Genomic DNA, 23122 nt, shown 5'->3' on the forward strand with positions numbered 1-23122 from the left:
GAAATCCAAAGTCACACAGAGAGGAAATAATTGTGTATAAATATATAGCTAAATTACTTATTTTCTAACTAATAAAATCTTCAACAAGTCCAAATCCAAAGAATAAAACCTGACGAATGTGTGCGGTAAGGACCAGCCTGCTACATCACAGACGTCTTGTAGAGGCACTCCTGACAATAAGGCCTTGGGGCCGCCAAACTCCTAGTTGAGTGAGACCAAACAGTCATAGGTGAAGGTTGTCCGGTCGACTCATAAGCAAGTGAGATAGTCTTCCCACCCACTTGCTCATTCTTTGCTTGAAGCCTGAAGATCTCCTATTCTTTTTAGAGACGAAATAGCGAGGAGGAACAGAGTTTTAAAAGTCAGAAAACTGTCTGGAACCTCCTCCAAGGGCTCAAAGGGAGCCTGGGAAAGGCCTTGGAGGACAATCGCCAGGTCCCAAGTCGGAACCCTCGTGCGCGCAGCAGGCCTCAGCCTCAACGTGCCACATAGGAAACGAGATACCAAGGGATCTTTACACAAAGACATCCCACCCAAAGGAATGTGGTAAGCATCTATGGGTGCCACATAGACCTTCAGAGTGGACGGGGATAGACATGCAGTGAACCGATCGTGCAGAAACTCCAGCACTGTACCAACCTGGCAGTTAACTGGGTCTAACTGACGGCCACTACACCATGAAGTGAAAACCTTCCACTTCAGGGCATAAAGTTTCCTTGTGGAGGGAGCTCTGGATTATAGAATGGTCTCCACAATCTTGGTTGAGAGACCTGTCCCTATGAGCTGGGCCCCCTCAGAGGCCAAGCCCACAGGTTCCATAGTTCGGGACGAGGGTGAAATATCGAGCCCTCTGCTTAGGACAGCAGGTCTCTCCTGGTGGGAAGCTCCATAGGATTCCTGTTGAGGAGAGACACTAGATCTGCAAACGAAATTCTGCCCAGCCACCGTGGGGCTATAAGAAGCAAGCGGAGATGGTCCCTGCGAACTGTCTCCAGAACTCCCGGGAGCCTCGGCCACATCTGTACCATCGCATCCAGTACGAGAGGAGCTGGATGCGTGAGGGAGAACCGAAGTGGACAGTGAGACGTCTCTCGAGACGCAAACAAATCCACTTGGGTCTGGCCAATCTCCCTCCATATCAGCTCCACCACCTTGGGGTGGAGCCTCCATTCCCCGGGCCTCGGCCCCTGTCTCGACAGGATGTCTGCTCCTATGTTCTGGGCCCCCGGGATATAAGGTGCTCTGAGTGAAAGGCTGCTCTGAGTGAAAGAACTTTGCCCTGGGACCACAGGAGGATTTGGCCAGTTTGCACAGCGAACGCAAACCCCCTTGATGATTTATATAGGCGACCACTGATGTATTGTCTGTGTGGACCAACACATGGTGGCCCCTGAGGTCTGGGAGGACATACTTGAGAGCAAGAAAAAAGGTCATCATCTCCAGGCGATTGATATGCCAGGAGAGGTGACGGTCCCCCCATAGACCCTGAGCCGAGTGTCCCTCTAGGATCGCTCCCAAGCCTCTGAGGGAGGCATCTGTCGTTAGCATCCTGCGATGACAAGAAGCTCCCAGCATGGGGCCCTGGGACAGGAACCAAGGTTTCTTCCACATAACCAGGGCACGTAGGCATCGCCACGTAACCTTGATCATGCAAAAAGGGTTCCCCCTCGGGGAAAACCCTTTGGTCCTGAGCCACCACTGCAAGGGTCTCATGTGCAGCAGGCCAAAAGTTATCATGTTGGACGCTGCTGCCATCAGACCCAACAGTCTCTGAAACTGTTGTACAGTGAGCGACTGGCCTAGATGGCTTGCTTCCTCGGACGTCAGGACCTTCTCTTTGCTGCCTTCTTGGACATAATGACTGTCCTCAGATCCGTCTTAGGCCCAGAAGGCTGCTGTTGAGTGGGCTTTCTGTGTCCCGGGGGAGCACGGGAAGCCACACTCTGTTTCTGAGTGGAACGGTGTGAGGAGCTGGCTTTAGATGTTTGGGGCTGCTCCCGCTCAGCAGCCCCGGAGACATGAGTCTGGCAGCCTCTTTGGTTGACTCCTGAAACCTTTCGACGACCGAATTAACGGCGTCGCCGATTAGACTGGATCCTCGGAACTGGATAGTTGTAGTGTTGGTGCCTGTATCTGGGCAGAAGAAACCGCAGCGCTTGTTTCCAAACGCTGATACAGTGTACTGGCTCTGTCAGGTGAGGGCAGAGATAAGGCAGAGCCCGTCTCTAACCCCGCTGACAGATCCATTTGTTAACCCCAAGTGTGAAGCCTTCGCTGTGCCTCAGCAGCAGCGGGACCAGAGCCTTGGGGAACGCCAGCCTGGGCGTCCTCGCTAAAGAACGCCAGGCGGGATCGGAGCGTCCGCAATGGAAGCACATCACAGTGCTCACAGCCAGCGCCCTCGAGCGCTGACTGTGCATGCTCCTCTCCCAAACAAACAACACAAAGAACGTGTGTTTCCCCACCCGTTAAATAACGCGGGCTGGGGTGCATACACATTCTGAACTGCTGCTTGCTCGCCATAGCTGAATAATATATATATATATATTATGGGTGTCAAAATTAATCGTTTTTACGATGCATCGCGTAGCAGACAAGGACGATTTAGTATTGGTTCAGTAATAGACCATAACCGATTATAATGCACTGATGCTTTTCTGACGTCATTTATCACGTATGTGCTTTTGGAAACTTTTTCTTCAGAGACCAGGAGACGTTGGGATATCTTTCAAAGCAGAAGTTACTCTTTATTGAGGACTTTGCTGTTGCAATGCTGTAGTCGTCCAAGTCTAACTAAGGCAGTATACATTGTAGTTTATATACCTTTCAAGGGGGAGGGATTTACATAGAGGTGAAGAGACTCTAAAACATCAGCATGACAGTGTAACTCAGAGCCTTGAGATGCTAATCTAATCAACCTGATTAAATCACTCAAACCTTAACATTATCATAGAGACAAATGCCCAGCTGTTCTTGAGAAGTAACAAAAGGTTAATGTCATCATCTATGCCTCAAAATGGTAAGGACTGGGTGAACTTTTTTCAGTTAAAATACTGTTGAACCTAAATTAAACATTTAATAAATTTGTAACACTACAGTGCTTTGTAGCATACAATGTCAGAGGGAGGCAAGGCGCGAGTGCGATTAATTAAAAATGCTCCAACTACTTTAAAGGTGCAGTGTGTGATTTTTAGCGACATCCAGCGGTTCGGCTGCGAGTTGCACTAAGGGCTCAGCCCACTGCTCACCCCTCCCTTTCGAAGAAGCTACGGTGTCTAACATGGGATAAACATGTCGTCTGAGACAGCAGAGAATAGCCAGAGTAAGCCAAGAGTGTGTAACATTGTCACTGTTTCTGTACCACAGTCCATTATAAACCACATCATGGATAAAGTTTACAAAGCCATAGTCAGGTGAGGATCAGGGGTCTTAATATATAATATAATAATAGTAATCAGCGGATTGTCTCACAAACGTAACCAGCACATTTCCCCCCACATAGCAAACCCATAATACAGTGAGGGAGAAGAACCACATGAAACTATGCAACTATATATTTTTTCTAACAGGGTAGTAAAAGTTTAGCTGGCTGAATATGAGCTGTTACTGTGGCTGAGCTGGTTAAAGCGTAAAGCCTTGTTTAAACTCGACGCGTCCACATGAGCCCAAAGGTGCGCGCGGCAAAAATGGCATGATTGTAACAGCGCGCGCCTCCGCATCCCCTAGACACCATTAACTACACACAATAGGCTTTTTTTCTCTGATTTTGAAAACTCTTCGCGATCGACTTAAAATGCTTCCAAGATCGATTTGTCGACCGCGATCGACGGGTTTGGTGATTCCTGTAATGTTACTGTTTTACGGTCCATGACAAGAGTACTAATCAGCTGTCTCACGAACGTAACCAGCACATTTATCCCCACATAGCAAAGCCACAACACAGCGAGGGAGAAGAACTAAGTTACATGAAACAATCCAACTACATATTTTACACCACTGACAAGGGAAAAGTGTTACTCCGTACTCACGGTGTTTATGGCTAGCTTCTAGCTTTCTGCTGCTTCTCTTTCAAGGTAGTGATGAAACGCGCTCTGTAGCGCTGTTTGTTCGCGTTCGGCTATGGTAGAAACATGACGTCACAATATGTCGACCTTCATAGAAGGGGGTGCCCGCGGTTATGTAGATATAAATGTCTCTTTCTAAGGTAATAAAAACATTACGGTTTATTAAGTAAGTTCTTTATACACCACTGAAAACATAGTTATGGATGTCATATTGCATTTCTGTTAATAGATACACATTGCACCTTTAAAAGCCTACATCTGGGCACATTTTGGGTTTCATGAACAACCTGGTAAGCAGGAACTGGAGAAGACACGCCCTGTGTGCGCTCATGTCATGCACAAATAGAATATGCAGGAGGTAATACCACTAACTTGATAAACCATGTTAGCCATTTTCACCCCAAGCTGTAAGCTTTAGAGTAAGCGGATAAGCTCCAACGTCAACCGAATCCGCAGCCAAAAACAAATCATCCATCCACCCCAATAATTTTCTCTGATTTAAGTATCCGCACCCGGTGGTCAAATTACAATCATTATGTGTTGTTACGCGTGATTATAAATGGATGATCGTCACCTTCAACAGCGGACTCGGCGACGGTTGATGTGTGCATCTCTAGGGTAACATTATACACTGATGAATGAGCGCTGCTTTAAAATGAACATTTCTTTAAAACAAAATTGATTTGACAGAATGTAATTTTCTTAATGGCATAAACAGGCTTTACTCCCTTGAAACTTAAACTTAAACACCATTGGACTGATTTTACATGTGCTTCAATACATCATCACGCAAAGCGTTCCCTTTGCGTCAATTGCAACGCGAGCTCCCTTGAAAGGGAACAGGTTTTGAAAATTTGGTTGTGAAACAACATGGGTGTTAAACAGGATTTTCTAAAAATGACATTGGTCAACAGAACATATTTGCTTTTGCTTGATGTTGCAAGTTTTAGAATGAAGTCCAAAAACATTACTTTGTGCACCTTTAACTGTGAGATAGTTATACATGATGTCATAACTGGATTTTAAGATGTCTTATTAAATGAGGCATTAGAGTATGAGGCCTTGTTTATACTTTCATCTGGCTACGCACTGCACGGCAAGCCTCTTCTGACTGCGATCCTGCCCAAACGGACGAGGCGTTTATACTTGACGCGCTCGCCACTGTACTATTTTTAGAAACGATGGGGGTGGGGGCGACTCAGAGTAATTGTCCTCCAAACCACCATGAAGCAGTGGTGAGAAGACTTAAAGGGGAACTCGGCAACTCTAGCTATTTCTTCGCTGATTTTCACTTTTGTTGTCGCATGTTTTCTCAACGAGCTTTTGTAAATGTAGAGAAGCGCAAACTGGGTACCGGTATAGATGACGGTGCAGACGTATCTGCTCGGACAGAATTGGCTCGAAGTTGTGCATCTTTGGAAACTGAGCTGCATAAAAAGTTACAAAAAATGCCATGCACACCACCACGCGAAATTAATTCACTCAACACGCACGACTGCCCACACAGCGATGACATCATTTTTTGTCGTGCACACCTTCGTGCTTGTGCGGACGCGGCCAGTATAAACCAGGCTTTACATTGGTCAGTTAACTTTTTTGTGCACAGAAAAGTGCTTTTAAAAGCTGAGGTCAGGAACTACCAGAAAGCTTAATTTAAATGCTTATAACATTTTAAGAAAAAAATATTCAAGTTTAATCTGAGTGGCTTTTGTGGCATAAGTTATTAGATATGATTTTATGATGTTCAGGTTTGGTACGGAGCGCCTATATGCACAAAAAGAAGACCTATTGCACGAAGTGCTGGAGCTGGAAGCTGAGAAGTATCTTCTAGCGAGTGGGGAAAATAAATACCAGGATCAAGAGCTCAGGAAGAGAGTACTGGAAGGATTATCATCACTTGAGCCTGACAAATCCACTGTGCTGTCAGTAACAACAGCTCCACCTGCTGGTAAGGAGCTTTTAGTTTGGAAATTGTTATAACCACATACAGGTCCTTCTCAAAAAATTAGCATATTGGGATAAAGTTCATTATTTTCCATAATGTAATGATACAAATTAAACTTTCATATATTTTAGATTCATTGCACACCAACTGAAATATTTCAGGTCTTTTATTGTTTTAATACTGATGATTTTGGCATACAGCTCATGAAAACCCAAAATTCCTATCTCAAAAAATTAGCATATCATGAAAAGGTTCTGTAAACGAGCTATTAACCTAATCATCTGAATCAACTAATTAACTCTAAACACCTGCAAAAGATTCCTGAGGCTTTTAAAAACTCCCAGCCTGTTTCATTACTCAAAACCGCAATCATGGGTAAGACTGCCGACCTGACTGCTGTCCAGAAGGCAATCATTGACACCCTCAAGCAAGAGGGTAAGACACAGAAAGAAATTTCTGAACAAATAGGCTGTTCCCAGAGTGCTGTATCAAGGCACCTCAGTGGGAAGTCTGTGGGAAGGAAAAAGTGTGGCAAAAAACGCTGCACAACGAGAAGAGGTGACCGGACCCTGAGGAAGATTGTGTAGAAGGACCGATTCCAGACCTTGGGGGACCTGCGGAAGCAGTGGACTGAGTCTGGAGTAGAAACATCTAGAGCCACCGTGCACAGGCGTGTGCAGGAAATGGGCTACAGGTGCCGCATTCCCCAAGTCAAGCCACTTTTCAACCAGAAACAACGGCAGAAGCGCCTGACCTGGGCTACAGAGAAGCAGCACTGGACTGTTGCTTGGTGGTCCAAAGTACTTTTTTCGGATGAAAGCAAATTTTGCATGTCATTCGGAAATCAAGGTGCCAGAGTCTGGAGAAAGACTGGGGAGAAGGAAATGCCAAAATGCCTGAAGTCCAGTGTCAGGTACCCACAGTCAGTGATGGTCTGGGGTGCCATGTCAGCTCCTGGTATTGGTCCACTGTGTTTTATCAAGGGCAGGGTCAATGCAGCTAGCTATCAGGAGATTTTGGAGCACTTCATGTTTCCATCTGCTGAAAAGCTTTATGGAGATGAAGATTTCATTTTTCAGCACGACCTGGCACCTGCTCACAGTGCCAAAACCACTGGTAAATGGTTTACTGACCATGGTATTACTGTGCTCAATTGGGCTGCCAAGCCTCCTGACCTGAACCCCATAGAGAATCTGTGGGATATTGTGAAGAGAAAGTTGAGAGACACAAGACCCAACACTCTGGATGAGCTTAAGGCCGCTATCGAAGCATCCTGGGCCTCCATAACACCTCAGCAGTGCCACAGGCTGATTGAGTCCATGCCACGCCGCAATTTCTTTCTGTGTCTTACCCACTTGCTTGAGGGTGTCAATGATGGCCTTCTGGACAGCAGTCAGGTCGGCAGTCTTACCCATGATTGGGGTTTTGAGTAATGAAACAGGCTGGGAGTTTTTAAAAGCCTCAGGAATCTTTTGCAGGTGTTTAGAGTTAATTAGTTGATTCAGATGATTAGGTTAATAGCTCGTTTAGAGAACCTTTTCATGATATGCTAATTTTTTGAGATAGGAATTTTGGGTTTTCATGAGCTGTATGCCAAAATCATCAGTATTAAAACAATAAAAGACCTGAAATACTTTAGTTGGTATGCAATGAATCTAAAATATATGAAAGTTTAATTTTGATCATTACATTATGGAAAATAATGAACTTTATCACAATATGCTAATTTTTTTAGAAGGACCTGTATATCATTAAACAACATACAGCCTGAAGATTATTAGCTTTTATTGCATCTAATTTAAACACATTTGTGTAATGTTTAACAGTGATACCAAGCCCAGCACCTGAAGAGCAGGAGGAGCCCGAGCTCACAGCTCCTACAGCCAAACAACCATGTCAGTGCTGCTGCCAAACTTATTCAGAGATCCTGAGCTTTCTAGAAAAGCGCTTTGAAGCAGAGCAGAGTCTGCGAGAGGAGGAGATGGCACTGAGAAGAGAGGAGCTAGAAATCCAGAGGAATAAGATTGCCCTGGATCGAGAGCGTCTTGGAGCAGAGAGAAAAGAGCGGGAACGACGGTTTGAGCTGGAGAGTCAGGAAAGGCAGGTCATACTGGACTTGTTGAAAGAGAAGGTCTTAAAGAATGAACGGAACTCTGACTGAAAATATAAGTTTTTCTCTTTTTTCTCTATTATAAGTATCTCCTTCCAACCAATGCTAGCATTTCGCTTTCCTTGTTTAATTTGATCTCCTTAAAGTATGAAAAGAATATAAACCTATAATAATATAATATATATAGCATTTAATGCAATGGGTTAATGTCTTGAGATATGATTGCATTCGATAGATCACCTGATAGAACACTGACCCCAGGTTTCAAAGACAAGGCTTAAGCCTAGTCCCAGACTAAAATGCATGTTTGAGCTGTTTAACTGAGAGCAATTTGCACTGACATATTTTAAAATAGGTGAGTGCCATTGTTTTGTCTCAAGATGCACACCAGTTGTGTTTTTCTAAGGTACATTTATAAAAGGTACTTAAATGTCCTAATTGAACTAAGGCCTAATCCTGTCTTAATCTAATCCCTGTCACTGAAACCAGGCCTGAATTTAGTAACTTCTGTAATTGCTTAATTTTAGATGCAGTAATGGCATGATTACATAATTGGGCTGATTGTGATCATTTCTTATTCTGGATTTGGGAGCCAGTAGCACTATTGTGTGGTAGAGCCATTATGGAACTAAACTGTTCAAGGTGTTAAATAAAAAAATAGCTCATGTCTCTTCTGTATTTGGACAGCTATGTTCAAAATTGAGCTTGCAAAAGACTTAGAGCTTTTGACAAAGATATTTTATTCACTTACCTACACTGACTGCATTTTACTTAAAGCTTTCTGTAATAGAAGCTATTACAATTGTGACACTGAATACAGAGGCTGTTGCAGAACATTTGCATTTACATTTCATCAGAACAAGTTTTATTGGTGAAATGTTTGCAGACCTTAATAATTTAAACTTAAAGCTAAAGCTAATTTACAGTTTAATCTCATGTAACATTTATCCTCCTTATAAGAGGGTGTAAGTTATTGTGTTATTATTTTTTCTTCCAAGTAACCTGTTCCCAGAGATCATAATTAATGGCACTTTTGGTTTATGTGTCATGATTCTGCCATCATGTCTTTTGATTTCTCTGGTCTTGTGGCAGAATCATGACAGACCCATGTTTTGTGTACAAGCACATGGCCTTTTGCTTGGCCATGTGCTTGTGTGGTCTCGTCACGTAACCCCGCCCCCTTGTTATCCTCGTCTTGTTATTATTGTCTAGTCAGTTTCACCTGTCCTCGTCATTAGTGTTCCCTATTTAATCCCCTTGTGTTTGCTGTCCTGTGTCGGTTCATTGCGTCCAACAATGCGTTTATCATGCTCCGTGCTTATCTTACCTGTGAGTACTTTGTGGAAGGTTGTGTTGTTGTGAACATTTTATTAGTAGTATTGTTTGTTTTCGTATAGTCATAGTCTAGTCTTGTCAGTCTTAGTTTCCCTGCCCTGTCTGTATTTTGCCCCCTCGTGGGTTTTGTTTTCTTGTTTGTTACCAATAAACCTTGTGTTCATCGCAATCTGACTGCATTTGGGTTCATCTCCTGCATCCACATAACAGAATGAACCGACCACAACCGAACCCTGCAGACCGTTTGCCTGTCCCTGCCAAGCGTTATCCGAACCCCCTTAGAGAAGTCTGGTAGTCTTCTCCCCTCAACAAGAGGAGTGTCACCCTTCCATACTCACCCGAGGGTGAATGGATCTTGTCGAACTTCTCTCGTCTGTATGACCACTTCTCCCGGGAGGAGTCCGAGGTGGCATCCTCGAGGTCTTCACCTTCTGCCCGCCTACCTATCATTCCCGAGGGTCGAATGATAGGTGTCGCAACGCTTGGGGACCAGGCTGATTCCCCCACGACACCAGAGGCGTCTTCCACACCCGCTGACCTCCGTGGGAAACTAGGGAGACGGGTTTCTTGGGATTCCCCCTCGGAGTCATCGTCATCTGACCTCACCCAACCAGAAGTGGCCTTCCCTGTTCCCGTTTCGTCTTCCGTTGAGCCCGGCCAGCCGATCGCGAGCCCTGCTGTGACCATTGCCCCGCGGCCAAAGAGAAAGAGGAGAAAGAAGTGAGCTTCCCGCTTTCCATCGCCATCTTCTCCAAAGTCTGCTGCCGCAAGTGCTGTTAATGAGGCTGCAACAGTATGCACTGTTCCAGAGTCTGCAGCCACGACCACTGTTCCTGAGGCTGCAACAGTAAGCGCTGTTCCAGAGTCTGCAGCCACGACCGCTGTTCCTGAGGCTGCAACCATAAGCGTTGTTCCAGAGTCTGTGGCTGAGAGCGCTGTTCCGGAGGCTGCAACGCTAAGCGCTGTTCCTCAGTCTGCTGCTGTGACCGCTGTTCCTGAGGTGGCATCTGTGATCGCTTGTCCTGAATTTGCTGCTGGAAGCGCGATTCCTGAGAGGGCGAGATCTGAGACAGTGAAGCCTGCCATGAGAGCCGCGGCCGATCGAGCGGCTGATGCAGTTTTGAAGTCTGTTTCCTCAGACACATGAGATGCCTTTCATCAAAGCTGCCAGGACCCTATCCGATTATTTGTCGTGTAAGTCCCTGTCCGTCCTGTCTTGCCCTCAGTCCCCGAGCCTGGCGCCGAGAGCGCTGCACCCGAGCTTGCCGCCGAGAGCGCTGCACCCGAGGGTGCAGTTTCAGAGCCTATGGCGGTCACCGAATCGGAGTTCTGGAGAGTTGATTCTGGGTCTACCTCTGGGAGCTCTGTTCTTGTTCCCGCCCCCCTACCGCCTGATAATCCCCTTGTCTCCGTTCCACTACGTGCTGCGGCAGTCCCCGCTGTCTCCGGTCATTCGTTTGTTTCCCCTGTCTCCTCTGTCATGTCTCATCCCCGGACTGTTTCCCCGTTCGTCCCTGTCGCCACTAGTCACCGGACTGTTCCCCCTGACACCACGAAACCCCGGACTGTTTTACCTAAGTCTCGTCCTCGTGTGTCTCCCTCCAAGCCTGCCCGGATTCTTCGTTCCCAGCCCTCATCCCGTGGACCTAAGACCCCCAGCACAGCCATCCACCCTGGACCACCCCCCATGAACTCTGTAATTCCTCCACCCCCCCCCCTGCCATGTTTGATATTTTTATTGTTCCATCCCAACCCTGTTATTATTTTTTCTTGTATGCCTTTATTAGTGTTTTCCATGTTTTGTTGGTTTTTATCCATGTCACGGTCTGTCTTGTCATGTGTTTAGTTTCCCTTTGAGGAGCGTCTGGTAGCCGCTCCTTAAGGTGGGGGTTCTGTCATGATTCTGCCATCATGTCATTTGATTTCTCTGGTCTTGTGGCAGAATCATGACAGACCCATGTTTTGTGTACAAGCACATGGCCTTTTGCTTGGGCCATGTGGTTGTGTGGTCTCGTCACGTAACCCCGCCCCCTTGTTATCCTCGTCTTGTCATTATTGTCTAGTCAGTTTCACCTGTCCTCGTCATTAGTGTTCCCTATTTAATCCCCTTGCGTGTATCAAACAATGCGTGTATCATTCTCCGTGCTTATCTTACCTGTGAATACTTTGTGGAAGGTTGTGTTGTTGTGAACATTTTATTAGTAGTATTGTTTGTTTTCGTATAGTCATAGTCTAGTCTTGTCAGTCTTAGTTTCCCTGCCCTGTCTGTATTTTGCCCCCTCGTGGGTTTTGTTTTCTTGTTTGTTACCAATAAACCTTGTGTTCATCGCACTCTGTCTGCATTTGGGTTCATCTCCTGCATCCACATAACATTATGTGTAGACCATTTTGGTTTTCTTCTGCATTAAAATCTTTTTTGTGTAATGTTGCAAATTTGTGTAAGTATAGTTCCCTTTCAGTCGCTCATGTTCGACGTGACGTCGGCGTGACGGCGTTATTGGGATCACTTCAGGGAGCCCTATCAACTTTGAGTGTCTACTACAGAACGAGCCAATGAACGTTGCCGTGCGTGAAAAGCGTCACGCGCCCCGCCCCGCAGCGTGGGTATAAACAAGAAGCGGGCGCACACACTCATTGTCTTTCGCCGACCTTTCGTTTCAAATCTGAGTTTCTGGAAACTGCTGCGACGTTGAAGACTGCTTCAAAAGGAAAATACTCTGTTCCAGTGCTGGTGTGAAGGCGCGATCAGCGGTGGCCGCGAGCATCACAGCTCACAACTGCTGTTTTCACAGCATTGTTTGTGTGTCTCTGTGTATGTGTCGGTCTCGGTGGGCGTTCCTCTTTGAGTGTGTCCCCTGATTACACCGCGGCTATCCCTGGGTGCTTCAGCACTGAGAGTGCTATTTTTTCTTTTTTATATTTTTTGTTTTCAACTAAAAGAGCAACATAAGCGTGACCCTGCGTCCTTTTCAGGATCTCATTCCGCTTGTGCGTTTCTGGATGCGGTCGGTCCCTGGCGCCAGCAGACGGCCACAATTGTTGCCTCTCGTGTTTGGGCGTTCAGCACGCTGAGGCAACTTTTGTGAATAGCTCATGTTCTCATTGCGGGAATATGACTATGGCAGCGCTATGACTCGACCTAAGTCCTCGCTCCTTTCTCCATCCCCACACCTGACAGTCGAGTTTTTAAAAAAAAGAGCTTCCCCTGTTTGAAAGACCAGCAACCGCCAGTGGTTCCCATGTTACGCCTTTTAAAAGCCCTACCGATATTTATCCTTGTTTATGCATGGGCCCGGTTGCAGTCTCTTTTTTTCTGTAGCCACTCCGAAGTCCGAAGTCTTTTGCATTTTACAACGGGTGAATCTCCAGTTGTCACTGGTGATTGTCGTTTGAACCTTACTGGATCCGCCATCAAATTGATAAATTTAATTATATCAAGTACTGTGAGAAAAAGCTATAAATCTCCACCTCCAACATCCTCACATGCAGTATAGCCTACTAGCCGGGACATCTATGTGTACAGATATGACGCAAAGACATGCACGAATTTCTTGCAGAAATCCACCAGTACCACTGGAATTCAAAACATTGTTACAAATTTAACGTTTTGAATCGAGCTAAGGCAAGCAGATAGTTTTGAACACTGGCTGGTTATGTACTTGCTCAAATTTATTTTGGATAATTTATAACCCAAAAAAGTTACGGACTGCAGCTTTAAATATGTATAGTTTTCTTAAACAAACGCATCGCTTCACTTCAGAAGGCCTTTATTAACCCCCCAGAGCTGTGTAGAGCACTTTTATCATGGATGGTCTTTGATGGACTTATGGAATATATATACCCATTCACTGCCATCATAAAGCTTGTGTCACAGCCAACAACATCTTCAGCACCAGATCTAATCACTCCACCCACCTGATCTCAATCACTAGAATTCTAATTAATTTCATCTGCTGCCACTAATCAAGACTACCCATAAATACCCTGACAATCCGTTCACAAACTGTGCAACAATTATTTTAGTTTTAGATAAACACAAAATAAAGAAAATCATTGTACATTTTCAGAGAGTTGAAGAAGTACATCCAAACACATAATTGTCCATACAACGTATGAATGTATTTACAAAGATGCAATAAGTTTAACGTTTTGATACAAAATATCCCTGAGTGTTTTTCTCCCACACCGGCATTTTGACAGTCTGTGATTCAGAGTGGAGGAGGAATGTGTGTGTGTGTGTGTGTGTGTGTGTGTGTGTGTGTGTGTGTGTGTGTGTGTGTGTGTGTGTGTGTGTGTGTGTGTGTGTGTGTGTGTGTGTGTGTGTGTGTGTGTGTGTGTGTGTGTGTGTGTGTGTGTGTGTTAGCCCGTGTGTTTGCGTGTGTGTTCAGTGAGCAGTATGAGACGTTGTGAATGTTTTGTTAGTGTTAATCTTAAAAGTTAATCAAGTTTAAATTATACCTTTTAAAAATAAAAGATGTTTTAAATTAAATTCAATGAATTATTAAAAGTCTTAATAAAAACAAATATTCTACATCGATGGTGTGTGTAAAAACCTGACTATATTTTTTTATTATCAGGGTGCATGTAAAGAACTTTGAATTTTGGGGGTCTCACAAGTCATCTCACACATTTGTGTGAAAAAGTTAAATAATTCCTTAAGTAGTATCATTAGCCTATCATTAGTGAGAGAGCAACAATGATGACATTTAGAATCCGTGATGCCTCAGCCCGACCCCCCATTGATAGGAGGTCCTTCCGATCACCAGCACATCTTCAGAGAAATACTGACAATAATGCAAGCTTCAGGATATAGGGTGACAGAGCAGATGAGCATCGCGTGATGGTAGTCTGCTAACGCCTTTCCAGAGCAAAAGGTTTGTTCGTACAAAATTTATTTCAAAGTATAAACTTAAAAGTTTAAATATGATCTTTTAAAATGAAAAGATTGTTTAAATTATATCTTTAAAGTTTTAATACAGTCGTACCTTCTATATATCTTTTAGAAGATTACTGTGATGATTTTTGTTTAACAGTGACCTAAAGTATAATGTTTATTAATATAACAACTGTCAATGATTTTTGTACTGTAACAGCATATGCTACTCCGTACACCTAAACTCGACCATCACAGAAAACAGCATTTTTAAATTTTCAAAAATAAATTATTATAAATAAGGTATATAACTCAATGAATAATAACAAATATGTTACTAAAATGTATTCAAACAATTTAAACCTAGTTTGGTAACACTTTATTTGAAGGGGTGTGCATAAGACTGACATGACACTGTCATAAACATGACATAACACCTGTCATGAACATGAAGGAGTCTTTATGAATGTTTATGACTGTTGTCATTAAGTGTCATTCGGTAAATTATGACACTTTTAATGCAAAGTTGACATTGTTTAAAATGTCTTTGTTATGACAACTTGACATTAACAAAGACAAAAAATTTCTTTGTTATGACAACTTGACATTAACCAAAACAAAAATGTCTTCGTTATGACAACTTGACATTAACCAAGAAATCATAACTAGTCCAACGTGTTCCACTTTACTTGAGGTAAGGGGAAATATTAATGACACTGTTGTTAAAGCATTTGACAGTGTAATAACCCTTAATGATATCTTTATAACTAGTACAATGTGTTCCACTTTACTTGAGGACAAGTAAAATATTCATGTCACAGTTATAATGGTGTCATGACAACCAAAGTTAAAACCAACCAAAACATATGACAGGGTAATGTAATGTTAACACAAAGCTAAATAACTTTAAGTTTGATAATTAGACCTGTTATGACATATTTGTGACAGGTTGACAGGTTATGATTTCTTGGTTAATGTCAAGCTGTCATAACAAAGACATTTCTGTCTTTGTTAATGTCAAGTTGTCATAACAAAGACATTTTAAACAATGTCAACATTGCATTAAAAGTGTCATAATTTACCGAATGAAACAAAACTCAACTAAAATACAGGCCTGTTCCTCTCTCGACCATCAACGTCGTCTCTCCTCCTTTATGCTTCCGCTCCTCCGTGAGAGATGCGAGACCGGTGTGCTTCACAGGTGTTGCTCATTAGCAATCGCACCACCGGCCTCGCGCCGTTCTCTCACGTCCCTCGGCCGTCCTGTTTGCCACAGTCTTATTACATTGTATTCAGCACAATCTCTGCTACAGTAATATGTCAGCAGCATGTATGTAAAAGTTTGGAGTTTTAAGATGATAATTTTGATGCGTGGTTTTTTGAAAAAACAAGATTTCCATTACACGAGAGTAGATGTTAAAACTTCATGCTGATTGGTACTCGGCTTTCGCCAAGATAAGCACCAACTAAGACATAGCTTTACAGTAACCTATGCTTCTCCATCCATTTACGCTTCTTTACATATGGTGATGTAAATCTCCTTCTGTCTAGTGTTAACACGCGTCAGCACACACAATGGCTGCAACCACAGTGCGGTCCCCCCATGACAACCGTCTGGATTGAGTTGAGTAGGGGAAATCTCTAGGGTCTTCAAGTGGGCACCTTCCATCCTCAGTGTTTTGTCGACTTGCCCACGACACCTCAAGAGGGCTCGACAGTGACTCTGGCGTCCCAGAGTCACCTCCCTCCGTCCCCTACTCAACTCAGCCCAGCTTACTGACCTCTACATCCCTCCTGCTGCTGAGACCTAACCACAATCTCACAATCTCTCCGCAACCCAACCATACGCGCCAACCCGTTTGACTAAGGCTGTCGAGCCCCACTGGTGCGTTAATATACAGTTTCAGTGGCAACGGTTCCGTATGGCATACCACATACCGCAAAACACAATATCTGCCCAACCACCCGTCATTCACGCAATATACACAGGAACGTAATGACTGTAAATACTATACAACCTATCCAAATACACCAACAGACTCTTCAAGTTTTCAAGAATTATACGAAACCGTAGCATGGCGGCCTGTACACAGCCAGCTAGAATCTTTCCGTCTCAACCACAGCCAGTTGCTGCTCCATTCTGCTGCTTCAGATAAGTTCTTTACTGTGCGACGCAACTCTTGGCCACTGAATCCGACGTCTCTGAGGAATCGGGTTGTAGAGTGTGTCACAAAACCTCGACAACCCACTTCCAATGGATAAACCTAGACTCTCCATCCTCGCTGTTCTGCTTCAGTGGCCAGATGAGCATACCACAGTTTCTTCCTCTCATATGCCTCATCTACCGCATCCATCCATGGCACTGTTAACTCTATCAGTTGAACAATGCGTGCTGATCCAGACCACAAAACAATATCTGGTCGTAGGTTAGTGGTGGCAATCTCAGGTGGAAAAATAAGCCGTTGATCAAGATCAGCCAGCATCTTCCAGTCCCTAGCAGCTTCCAGTTGTCCTGGGCGAGAATTGGTGTTAGCACCTTTTCTTGGTGGTTGCTCGCCTGGGCGGAGGAAAAATAACTTCTGCGTGTAATGTTTTGCTAGAACAGGCGGCAACTTATTGGGCATACTACGCTTGCCTTCCAATGCTAAAGCCAAACATCGCAATACTTGGTCATGGCGCCAAGTAAACCGACCTTGGCTAAGAGCCACCTTACATCCTGTCAAAATGTGCCTTAATGTGGCAGGTGATGAACACAAAGGATAAGAGGGATCCTCTCCTACCCAGAGGTTTAGGTTCTGCGGTGATGGGAGAAAATCATATGTTGACCTAATAAGGAAACTGATCCAACTCTCTTCCATTGACCAAAGGTCTTGCCAGCCCATTTTGCGCTGTTCCACACTCTCCCATCTCATCCACTCTCCCTGCTTGGCCTGGGAAATGACCTTTATACATCTCATCCTCTCCTCCTGCTTTCGCACCTCGTTGACTACCAGCTTCCTCCTTTGAGCTGGGCTTGCCTTGTGCCATTTAGGAGGAGCTAAACTGAGCCCAAAACCCCCTCTTCCATGCTAAATCTGTCCCACGATATCCCCAATTTGAAGGTCAGCCTTTGCCTCTACTACAGATTTCTTTGCGGACCACTTTCTACCAGTTTTTACCACAGGGGCTGCCACATTTGTCGCGTGACTCTTCTAAAGTCATTTCCAGTCTGACCTTGGCACACTTAAACTCCTCGGTTAAAGCAGAGACTGGCAGCTGCAATACCCCTTTACTATAAACTCCCACTCTGCTGAGGCAGCGTGGAACTCCCAACCATTTCCTGATGTATGTACTTAAAAAAACGAAACAAAAAGAACAAAAAACAAATGTCACTGAAATAAGGTTATAAAACCCATAGTGATTATTTCTTTTGAAAATTTTATCACATAGCAAAGAATATTTGCTCTAAAACCATGTGAAAATCATCCTGCATACTCATTTATATAAGACAATATATTGATTTAGAATTTGTATCACATGTTTTCTGTGAGAAAGCTTTATGCGAGGAGGCGTGATCTCTCATTAATATGAATGCATTTTACACCTGAGAAAGACAAAGTCCCTCCCCTAATGGCCCTATCAGGTAGGGCTGCACGATTAATCGAATTTTAATCACGATCACGATTTTGGCTCCCCACGATCAAATTCGCGTGATCGAGCGATATTTAAAATGCGTCATTGCGTTCCTTATCAAAGCTTTTTGTAAGCGAATCTAGGCTCTGTAAACCACTGTCTGATCACGTGATTCCATGCACCGCGCGCGCGCAGCTTGGTTGACAGTCACAGAGAACAGAGTAACGTATAACAGATAGCGGGTCATAAGGCTATAAACAAAGAAAACAAAAAAAATGTCTAACGTAGCAGAGGGCGAGGCTGAGGAGCTTGTACCGAGAATCGGATCGTCATCCATTGTGTGGAAGCATTTTGGGTTCAAGGCAAGTGACACAAAACAACAACAGGTTATATGCAAAGAGTGCCGTAAAGTTGTGTTGGCGCCACAAAGCAACACAACGAACCTCTTTAACCACTTAAAAAAAAAAACATAAAGTTCAATACGATGAATGTATAAGGAACAAGAAATGCATTGCAAAGACTAATCATCCCACATCAACTCAGACATCCATTGAAGCAAGCCTTTTTAGCGCATCGCCATACCCATCCACCTCCCAAAGACACAGTGAAATAACGAATGCAGTCGCATTTTATTTGGCCAAAGACATGTGCCCAATAAACACGGTGACAAACGAAGGCTTCAAATTCTTGGTCAACACTCTGGATAAACGATACGTGATCCCCTCGCGCAATTATTTTTCCAAGGTGGCACTACCTGCGATGTACAAAAAACGCAGAGGGGAAATAGAGAGTGATCTTGCCAATGTACAGTACTTTGCAACTACAACGGATCTTTGGTCAAGCAGGACAATGGAACCGTACATGAGTTTGACAGTTCATTACATCGATGAGGATTTTGCAATGAAGAGTCGATGCTTGCAAACGTCTTTTTTCCCGAAAGATCACACGGGAGAGTCAATTGCCCAGGGTCTGAGGGAGGCGATGGCCTCTTGGAGCTTGCAGGAGGAGAGGCTTGTCTGCATTACAACAGACAACGGAGCTAATGTGGTTAAGGCAGCTTCTCTAAATAACTGGACTAGGCTACAGTGCTTTGGCCACAGACTACATCTAGTAATAGGTGAGTAAAAGTTATATTAACCCTTACAAACTGCTGTCCCTGCTGTAAATATTTATTACATTAAATATATAAATTTAAAATATAAATTTATATTTTTTTCCAAAATATATTCCAATATATTCTTAGCAAAATATACTTAAATTACTCCGTAATTTATGGTCATACAGAATAAAATAAATATGAAAAAATAATCTGTAAGATGTCTACTTTTGTATGTATCTACTTACAATAAAAAAAAACATTGTGCTTTTGTAAAATTGCAAACATGCATGATCAATATATCGTTATAAACATGTAATTGTCTTCTTTTAAATTCTCTAATTAAAAGTGAAAACAAATATTCTCTGTTTATGTAATCTGTATGAAAAGAGAGATGTCAGTCTAATGTGAAACCGCCCACGGAGAGCGCGCGCTATTCAAACGCAAATTATCTGAGGTGATCCATCAGATTCATGTACTTTATGCTTTGAGGAATAAGAATAGCCTAATATTAATAATAATACTGGAGAAGTTTACCTCAGAAGTGTTGGTTTTGGTTTCATTTCGAGGAGCAAAATGAATTAAAATAATTGTATATTAATTAAAAATATATAATTAATTAACCATTTATGCTATATTTGTGATAATTAATTTTAGTTAATCAGTGCCTATTATGTTAATGTGTGTGAATATGTTACTGATAATAACAATATAGCCATAACAACTGTTATTTCTGCTAGTGTTGAGAAACCAAACAGTTTTACTCATGTTGTCTGACATAGGATTGAACTAACTTAAATCTTGAATAATATGATTGTGGTTGTTTACCAAATATTTGGTTTAATTTGGCATATTATTTGTTCATGTTCTTTCTTAGAGTATGCAATGAGAGATCCTCGGATTGACCGAGCAGTGGGTCTCTGCAAAAAGCTGGTAAGCAGTTTCTCGTACAGCTGGCGACGTAAAAAGCAGCTAACAAAGGCACAAATAGAACTGAAGCTTCCAGAGCATACACTGAAGACCGAGTGTCCCACAAGGTGGGGATCAAGGCAGGCTATGATTGCACGAGTCCTGGAGCAGCAGAGGGCAATATCTCAGGTCTTGTCCGATGACAGAAAAGCCCGACACCTCATCCCCACTTGGCAGGACATAGAAGTTCTTGAGGCCATCAATAAATCCCTCAGCCCTCTGTCAGAATTTACTGATGCGCTTTCCAGTGAGAAGTATGTCAGCGTTTCCTTTGTGAAGCCAGTCCTCCACCTTTTCAGATCCTCCATCTTGAAAGTGAACGATGATGAGACAGACCTAACCTGCACCATCAAGACAAAAATCCTGAGCTATCTGGATGAAAAATACAATGACCCTCTGACACAAGAACTGCTTGATCTGGCTTCTGCGCTTGATCCACGGTTCAAGCTGAGCTACGTCAGTGAGGACAATGTTGCACAAATTCATGCCAGACTGACTTCTGAAATGGCGAGGACTGCACCTGCAACCATGGCTGTAAGTAATAATATTGATTTTAGATTCACAGAATGTATGATAAATTAATGATTTTTTTTTTTATAAGTGGATTAAAATTATATGAAATCCAGTGGTGTAATGTACTCTCTGGAAATGAGTCTTGAATAGATTTAGATTATTAGGGCTATTCATTATTCATATCTTATTTACTACACACTTCAAGGAGATGGGCCCAACTGATCCTCATGGTGAGACTGCTGAGGATGCCAATGCACCCACAACAAAAAAGAAAAAGACTTTGGGGAGTTTCTTTAAGACTGCTGCTGCTGAGGGAGCCACACAAAGACTCAGTCCTCTCCAAGAACAACAAGCTATATCTTCTGAGCTTCAGTCGTACCTACAATCAGGTAACCTAGACAGTGAGGAGGACCCGCTTGACTGGTGGAGGGAACATCAGAGACTCTTCCCACGTCTCTCAAAACTGGCGAAGAAGTACTTGGGCATCCCGGCTACAAGTTCTCCCTCTGAGAGGGTGTTCAGCACAGGGGGGAATGTGGTGACCTGCCTTCGCTCATCCCTCAAGCCAGAAAATGTCGATAGGCTAGTGTTTCTTTCCAAAAACCTGTAAACTAGACTTTTCTTCATAGTTCTGCCGTAAAATGTTCTCATTTGTTTACATTCTGTTATGTTATATTTGTTTTTTATCGACTGTATATTTTGTGTTTTATTCACATCCATTGCAGGTACAATGCAAGTTAATATTTTGCTTCCTTAAATACTGTATATTTACACAATGGAAAATAGTGCCCTGTTGAATTTTTTTTTTTTTACATTTTCTTTATGGTTTTATTTTGTTTTTATTTATTCTTTAAGGAGATGCGCTGAATTTTGGTAAATAAGAAGACCTATTTTATTTTAATGCACATATTTGTTCAGCAGCAGGAATGTAGCACAAAATGGATGTGAATGCAGTTATAATTAGACAATAAAATTTGTTTTGGTTAATCAACAAATAATCGTGATAATTAATCGTGATCTCAATTTTGATAAAAATAATCGTGATTATCATTTTGGCCATAATCGTGCAGCCCTACTATCAGGTGCTATCAGGCCTGATCATTATGAGGAGCCTTTCACAAAGAATGAGGAAAAATTAAAAAAAGAATGGCTTTTAGATTGTCTGGATTTATTTACAACACAACATAATCCAAAGATACACAAAAAAGGACAGAAAGCACATTAGTAAACACACTGATCTAAAGAAAAAGACTTAAACAGTCACACACCTTTGTGCCATTCCTGAAACATAGTAGCCTACATACCTGTCATGTCCAAGGTGTTTGACTTTTCATTTTACCATGTTCATGTACAGAGACTCATGTGAATGTTGAAGTCAGCAGGACTCATCCAGTGGCATCTGAGGGTTGTTCCACCAAGATTAGAGTATAAGCCAGGCTTATTTCGGTTAGTCAGGCTAATTTTTGGTAGATTCGGTTTCATAAATCAAACTTAAAAAAGTTCAAACTTAGTTACCCCGGCAACTTATGCTGGCAAATTAACCTGGTCCGGGGCAGGCTAACTGTCAGGCTAAGTCTGAGTTCAGGCTTAACGAGCATACCATTTATAATCACCTGCTGGTATTTCGATGTCATTTTATTTTACTTAACCACTATTAATAAAAAAATAAAAAAAATAAATAAATAAAGACGGAAATGTACTTTACTAATAAATGAAAGAAATTATAAGGTATAAATACACTAAGAATTGTTCAAAACTTGTGTGTTTAATTGGTGAGTTTGGTTAATGAGTTTGGTAATTAATTAATTAAAAGTATATAAATAGGGAGCTGAACTCATTTCCAAACTTAACCATGGCGTGTCCTTTCATAGATGAGGTGGTGGATGAGGGGGCTATAGTCTTGCGGAGGGCATTTCAAAGAGAGAGAACTTTCAGAGACAGGTCAGACCCATTGGCTTTTAATGACAGCTACCTGTATGAGCGATATGGGTTCTCAAGAGATGGGATTGCATATATTTGTAGATTACTAAGCCCATACATTGCAAATAATACACGCCGCAACAGAGCGCTCACAGTCCCACAGACTGTGCATTGCGTTTCGCTTTTTTGCCAGTGGAACATTTTTGTACACAGTTGGAGATGCAGAGAATATCAGCAAAGCATCAGTTTGCCGCTCTGTACTAACTGTGTACCTTTCTTTAAAAAGACTACTCAATGTGTTCATCACATTCCCTGGCAACAAAGCTATTCGTACCATTAAACATGCCTTTCATGGAATAGCTATGAAGTTCAAATATCTATAAAACATGGAAATATTTCTTGACTGTTGATTTTACATGGGACATATTTAAAACAAACAAATAATTTTCCTAGGTTTCCCAAATGTTATCGGTGCATTGGACTGCACCCATGTGTGTATTAAGTGTCCGTCTGGTCCACATGAAGCGGACTTTGTGAATAGGAAATCAGTACACAGCATTAATGTACAGGTATGATCCCACTGAGTTGATATTGAAGGCTATGCTCTAGCACTGAGTGTTCTGTACTAAGCTGAGCACCAGTGTTTAGTTCATTACAATTAAAATGTAGTGACCTACAGGTTTAA

At 42.8% G+C, this 23122-nt stretch overlaps 1 protein-coding gene across 5 annotated transcripts in view; it reads left to right on the top strand.

Annotated features, from left to right (window-relative positions):
• LOC143706809 (uncharacterized) overlaps positions 1-11785 on the top strand; it is a 101554-nt gene extending 89769 nt beyond the window's left edge. For all 5 annotated transcript variants that reach the window (XM_077199150.1, XM_077199146.1, XM_077199148.1 and 2 more), the window contains 2 exons: positions 5813-6012; positions 7836-11785. In XM_077199150.1, the coding sequence (XP_077055265.1) occupies positions 5813-6012; positions 7836-8170 (535 nt within the window). In that variant the 3' untranslated portion in view covers positions 8171-11785. The remainder of the gene's footprint in view (positions 1-5812; positions 6013-7835) is intronic.
• Positions 11786-23122: the final 11337 nt, after the last annotated feature.

The sequence above is a fragment of the Siphateles boraxobius genome, unplaced genomic scaffold, assembly GCF_051911475.1.
Source record: "Siphateles boraxobius isolate OS27281-9 unplaced genomic scaffold, OSU_SipBor_1 41, whole genome shotgun sequence".
In the NCBI taxonomy this organism is placed as follows: Eukaryota; Metazoa; Chordata; class Actinopteri; order Cypriniformes; family Leuciscidae; genus Siphateles; species Siphateles boraxobius.